The 6,176-nt window shown below is 40.9% G+C and overlaps 2 protein-coding genes across 2 annotated transcripts; both read right to left on the reverse strand.

Annotated features, from left to right (window-relative positions):
• Positions 1–1,460: 1,460 nt before the first annotated feature.
• LOC121746450 lies at positions 1,461–3,421 on the reverse strand. Its single transcript, XM_042140288.1, has 3 exons — positions 2,754–3,421; positions 2,160–2,332; positions 1,461–1,772 (listed from the first exon to the last, which is right to left on the reverse strand). The coding sequence occupies exons 1-3, from the start codon at positions 3,258–3,260 to the stop codon at positions 1,643–1,645; spliced, it is 810 nt and encodes a 269-aa protein (XP_041996222.1). The 5' UTR covers positions 3,261–3,421; the 3' UTR covers positions 1,461–1,642.
• A 620-nt stretch (positions 3,422–4,041) lies between these two features.
• LOC121749179 (ATP-dependent DNA helicase PIF1-like) lies at positions 4,042–5,127 on the reverse strand. The gene has a single exon (XM_042143770.1). The coding sequence runs from the start codon at positions 5,125–5,127 to the stop codon at positions 4,042–4,044; it is 1,086 nt and encodes a 361-aa protein (XP_041999704.1).
• Between the last annotated feature and the right edge of the window lie 1,049 nt (positions 5,128–6,176).

The following is a 6,176-nucleotide window of genomic DNA, read 5'->3' on the forward strand; positions in this document are numbered from 1 at the left end:
ATTCTCCTCGGCCCTTCCTCGCTCTAGCCGCTTTCGCCGCCTTCGTCCCTTGCGGACGACGGCGCCCACGGCTAGATCCCTCGTACTCGGCGGCCGTAACCCCAACCTCCTGCGGGTCACGATCACTGGGCGCATCGGCGTCACCAGACGAGTACTGGCCGCTCGTCGTGTGCTTCGTCCGCTTTGAGGTTGATCCCGAGCTGGAGCGGACACCACCGGCCCACCTTTCCTCGTCCTTGACGAGCTGCCAAATATCAACATATTTGAACTGTACACCGGTGTCCTGGTGGAAGGCGCGCAAAGCCGCCCTCAGTATGTCGGCGCCCGAAGCTCCGCTTTGGTAGTGCGCCGCTTCGGTGGAGTAGATCCCGCAGAATTTTTTGACCTGTAAATCGACTCGGCCAAAGTGAGCACGAAGCATTGTATATTTGCGCTTCCGGGCCCCTTTCGGCTTAGTCTCGTGGTAGACATCACGGACCTTTTCCCAGAAGCACTTGGCGGCTTGTTGGTTGCCGACGATGGGATCATATGAGACGGTAAGCCAGGCGGTGTACACCGCCTTTGTTTCTTCGTTGGTGTAGGGATGCCGGCCCAGATCCTCCGGCTCCTCCTCCTCATCCTCCTCGGGTGCCTCAGACGCAGCCCTGTAGCTTCCACCGCCTCGGCCTCCTCCCTGAGTGCGTTCAACGGGGATATCCTCCCGAATCTGGGACAAACCCTGGGAAAGCTGCGAGCCGGAGCCTCGAGCGTAGGCATCCACATCGAAAGTGGGTGGTTGGTACCCACCCGGCGTCGCCGACCCCTGCGTGCCCGGCGTCGATGACCCAGAACCACCAAGTGTGTTGTACATGGTCTCCCAATCGCCGAACGCGTTGAGATCCCACCCTCCGGCGCCGCCACCACCGTAATTGCCGTCGCCGGACATTTTTTGAAGAGATAGAATATGAAAATTGGAGAGAAATTGATGTTGATGTAGGAAGAATAGATGTGTAGTTGTGTATAAAATGAATGAATTAGGTGTATTTATAGAATAAGAAAATAAAAATAAAAATAAAAATTAAAAAATTAAGAAAAAGTTAAAAAAAACGGTAATGTTACCGTTTAAAATTTTTTTTTTTTAAAAAAATTCGATGTTTATAAAAAAAAAATAATTATTGCGTCATTGCTGACGTGTCCCACTCGCGGGCCGGCGAGTGGGAAGCACGCACGCACGGGGATCGGCCACGTCGCCCAGGCGCGTGGCGGCTTGTTCCGTGCCGCGTTACGTGCTGTCGGCACCCGGCACGGAATGGGAACGGGACGGGAGCGGAATGCAGCGCCGCAACGCGTTCCGCGGCGAAACCGTTCCGGCGGAACGGCACGCGGAACGCCGGCGGCACGCGTTGCGGGTGCTCTCATAAACACATGTACACTTCTTTTACGCATGACACGAGCGCAAAGACTCACAAAACTCTGAAGTATTAAGACAAATAGTCAATTATTTCTCGCATAATTTTTCAATATATACAACAGAAGATACTGTTACACAAAGCTCATCTATATAGCAACCTCTTCACGTATACACACACTTATTCAGAAAGATTGCATTATATCAAGAAGCTGCAGCAAGAGGAGGCCAATGAGATTCAGTTATATTATGAATTCAGAAGGGTGACTTATGACTTCCCGCTGCATAATGGTTGTTTGAGGCCTTGGCAGCCTCTACGTCATTTTCTTCTTCCTCATCGTCGTCAGCATCCCACAAAAAACGAGCATATGAAGCCAGCACAAAACTGTCAAAAGATTTTGACATCTCCTGAGTTTTAGCAAATAAACACAGTGCAAAACAGACATGTCCACGAGAAACCATTCTTTGATCATGTTGACATAAAAAAAACTCAAGAAAAATGACTCGTCATTCATGCATATATCAAATTATAGTCCACATTTCCACTAGATTACTAGAAATCATAATTGTGTTGCACTACACGAGAGGCCAATGAGAATAACTTCTAAACGAACTACCGATGTTTTCTGAAGTAGCATACGATCAAGGTTTGTCGTGGGTCATAGAAAAAACAAAGGAGAGCTTTCTTTCCCTTGTTACTCAAACTACCAAAGATTCTGAAGTGGCGACAAAGAAAAGCATGTAATGAAGAAACAAAGAATCAGGTTCTCACCAGTCGTTGGGGTCAGTTTTGACAGCTTGATCAAAATAAGCCTCAGCTCGAGCAGAATCTCCATGAGTCTTCCATAACAGAGCAGCATAGTGTGATAACACGTCTCCATCAGCAGGGTTAGCCAAAATAGCTCTTTCGTAGAACTCTTCTGCTTTTGTGAAATCTGTTTTAACCTACAAATAAAATATTATTGTTTGCAAATTCAATTTCATTATTCATCAACGAAAACAACAATGGTAACTACATCATTCACACACAATACCAAAGAAGAAGCCTTCATCAAACTCAAACTCAACACTGCATCAAAATGAATCTTCATGAACAATGGAATAGAATAAATGTGTGTTAATTAACTTAATCATATAGTTTGTGTTAATTACCGATCAAAACTATTCACAGAAGATAAATTATACAGAAACAATACAACCAAATTGACTAGAAATTATAAGTTTCAGATCAGCTTCTTTCTAACTAGAGCCATTTGATGTTTATCTCATATTGCATAACTACGTGTATGTGTGAAAATCGACAAACATAGCATCAATGAAACCTAATTTCATTAAAAATAGCAAAATCAACGAAGTTTAATGTTACCTCCTTCAAGTATTTGGCATAATTAGCTAAGAACAGAGGATTTCCAGGGTTAGCATCGATCATCGTCTGATAATACGCCTCACTAATCCCACGGCCCGGTCCCAGCCCGTCGTCCCGCCCTCTCCCACCACCGCCATACGATCCTCTACTTCTGACACCTCCGCCGCCGTCCCCTGCCTCCTGCAGAGTCCTCTCAGATGGAATAGCATGCTCCTCCGTTACCGCTGTCGCCTCGCCCAAGCCGGAGCTCGACAGGTAAAACGACACAACATCCCTCCTATCCTGGATCTTCACCGGATCGGGCGCAGGCGGGCGGAAGCTCTTCTTCGGCTTCAGCGGTTCTCTAATGCATGAGTCGAACGCGATCCGCGCCGGCGAGCTGCAGTCGGAGGACGCCGTGAAGGAGACGGATCTGGTCCGTAGCAGCTGAGGCAGGGCGTCGGGCTCTGATGCGGAATTTGGTGGCCATGAATGCAGAATTGGTGATGATGAGCTTCTGAGTAGCATTTCTATACCTTGTAGCGCGAATTTGATTTTTGTAGTGTGAGTTGAGAGCTGCTGTGGTTTATTTGGTGGTTTTGGAGGCGGAGCTCCGCCGCGTTGAGGTGGAGTAAGGAGAGATTGGAATTTTGTGGGGAAATTGTGAAATATATTTCAAGATTTTTACATTTGATTTATTTATCCAAATTATCTAATCTTGAATCCTTGATATTACGTCGTTCTGTGAAATATCTTTGTTCCTATTGTAAATAGTACTCTAGTAAATACTATATTAGCATTTTTGTGTGGGATTCATACTTATTTTACTTCTAAATATTGATAAAATGATATTTAATCGACGATCCGAAAAAGAGATCTTACTTCAAATTTAAAAAGAAATATAAATCCATAAATTTTATCTTAAAATGAAAATTCAATATTCAAGTGAGGCAATCTGCCTAAGTAAGTTGTCACACGTTTTTTTAAAAATTTATTTCATAAAAAATGTAACACTTTTTTTATAAAAACTAGTATTTACACCCGTGCTATGCACGGGACATATAATTTTTAAATAATGAATATAAATTTAATGAAATATAGAAACTAAGAATTAAAAACAATATAAAGATTTACAAAAACATAAATGTGATTATAAATAAGTGGAGTAAAATAAATGACAAATAAGAGATGTATGACTAATGATCAAAGAGTATAAGTTAGTTAGAATAAGATGCACAAATAAAGAACATGTTATTTGAGTAGAGATTAAAGAGAAAAATTAGAAAACAACATCAAACCAACCAATAGTTCATAAGTTTTGAAAAACTTCTTTGTAAACAACATTAACAGTAGCATCGCTTCTATTATCATCTTCATCTCCACAAACTAAAATCTTGAGACCTCTACGACTCGTAACTCTAGATATAGCAACATACAATTGTCCATGACTGAACACTGGTTTTCGTAAAAATAATCCAACATGAGACAGAGATTGACCTTGACTTTTGTTAATGGTCATTGCATACGACACAGCCAAAGGAAATTGTCGTCGTTGGAATTTGAATGGCAACCTTGGATCAGATGGTATTAAAGACATTCGGGAAATCAAAACTTTATGACCAACATTATGGCCACCCAATACTTGTCCCTCCAAAACATAATCACCCAAACGCGTAATTACCAGTCTGGTGCCATTACACAATCCATTCGAGTGATCTATATTCCTTAACAACATCACAAGAGTACCAACTTTCAACAACAATTCATGATTATGTGTACATGAACACTTGAACTTATTCAAAAATTCAACAGAATGTATCTCAGCTAAGCCATTTGAGGTCAAATCTGAGTTTGAGATACTATCAGAACTCAAATAAACTCGACCCTGAGACTGATTCAACGACATCATGAATTGGTTAACCTCATCAACAACCTCTAAAGTAGGAGCAAGTATGGCACGCTCATGCAAACAATTACTCAACTCTTCATGATTCATATAGGACGGATATATCGTTGAAACAATTGTTCTAAGAGGATCCCCAGAATTAGACAAAACAATGTCTGAAGGGAGATCAATAGTCACTTCACCATCATTTGGACCACCAACAACTCCATCTCCAATAGAAGCAACACAAGAAGAAAATTCCTTCAATCGTGAAACTTCATCAGAAGATGCATCACTCAAAAGTCGCATGTTTTTGGTCAACCTCAGAACTGTGCAATTCCTCCAAAGATATGAAGAGTTAATAGCAGCATTCACAACATCTTGCCTACTACCCTTAGGAACAACTGATAAGATTTGTCCGAAGTCACCACCAAAAACTACTGTTTTTCCGCCAAATGGTTTGTCTGTACTGAGTTCATTACATACAAGCATGATATCTCTGAAAGTCATATCCACGGCTTGTACGCAATGTTTATGAATCATCGGAGCTTCATCCCATATGATAAGCTTAGCTCTTACAATCAGTTCAGCAAGTGCACTCCCTGGTTTTATATTGCACATAGAATCTTCATTAACAATGATGGGAATCTTAAATCAAGAATGAACTGTTCTACCTCCAGACAAAAGTAAAGAAGCTATGCCATTGGATGCCACGTTTAAAACAATATCACCCTTAGAACGGATCCCGGCTAACAAAAACTTCCATATAAAAGTTTTACCAGTACATCCATTGCAGTAATAGTATCATGAACGGATCCCGGCTAATTTAAGACATAATCGAGCAAAACACCCAAATTGAAACCTTTAAGTATTAAATGAGTATATATTTAAATCTCAATATAATACCCAAGTAGTACATTAATACCCATAATAAAGCCCAAAAATTATGGAATACATAAATTAATAAACCCCCATCCTAAAAGTGGCGTCCCTTCTCTCTTTCTCCTCTCTCACGCTCGACGCCATTTTTGTAGCACCTCTTTTTAGCTCGAAATAGTATAAGGCGCAATACTAAAAAATACAATTTCAACAGTTACATGGCCAAATTTCTCCGACGGAAAGTGAGTTGGGGAAAGAGATTGGAAGACATGAAAAATGAAGATAAAATATGGTGTATTTATAGAGTGGAAACTATGAATAGAAACAAAAATTAAATAAAAAACTATCAAATTATAGTCTAGGTGCCCGCAATACTTCCTTTGTCAGCGAAGAATTTTAATTTTATTTCCTTTTCGCTTCGTCCATATATAATGATCTCATTTTACTATTTTATTTTAGTAAGTGAACTTCACATTTCACTAACTCGTCTCAATCACAATATGCTACTCCCTCCGTCCCAACTAAGTTTTCTTTTTGGGATGTCCCAACTAAGTTGCGTCGTTTTCTTTTTTTGACTAAAAAACATCAAGTCACTTTTATTTAATTCCATAATGTACTTTACTTTCTCTTTATCTTTCTTTATTTGTCTCTCCTACTTTTTAACACAATTTCTTAACCGT

Source organism: Salvia splendens, chromosome 9, assembly GCF_004379255.2.
Source record: "Salvia splendens isolate huo1 chromosome 9, SspV2, whole genome shotgun sequence".
NCBI lineage: Eukaryota > Viridiplantae > Streptophyta > Magnoliopsida > Lamiales > Lamiaceae > Salvia > Salvia splendens.

Bases quoted from the DNA above. Each gene is read 5' to 3' on its own strand.
- LOC121746450 (XM_042140288.1), bottom strand. From the start codon at position 3,260: ATGCTACTCAGAAGCTCATCATCACCAATTCTGCATTCATGGCCACCA. The intron at 2,333-2,753 runs GTAACATTAAAC...TTTTATTTGTAG, and splicing joins ATGCCAAATACTTGAAGGAG to GTTAAAACAGATTTCACAAA. The intron at 1,773-2,159 runs GTGAGAACCTGA...ATCTTTTGACAG, and splicing joins AAAACTGACCCCAACGACTG to TTTTGTGCTGGCTTCATATG.
- LOC121749179 (XM_042143770.1), bottom strand. From the start codon at position 5,127: ATGACTTTCAGAGATATCATGCTTGTATGTAATGAACTCAGTACAGAC.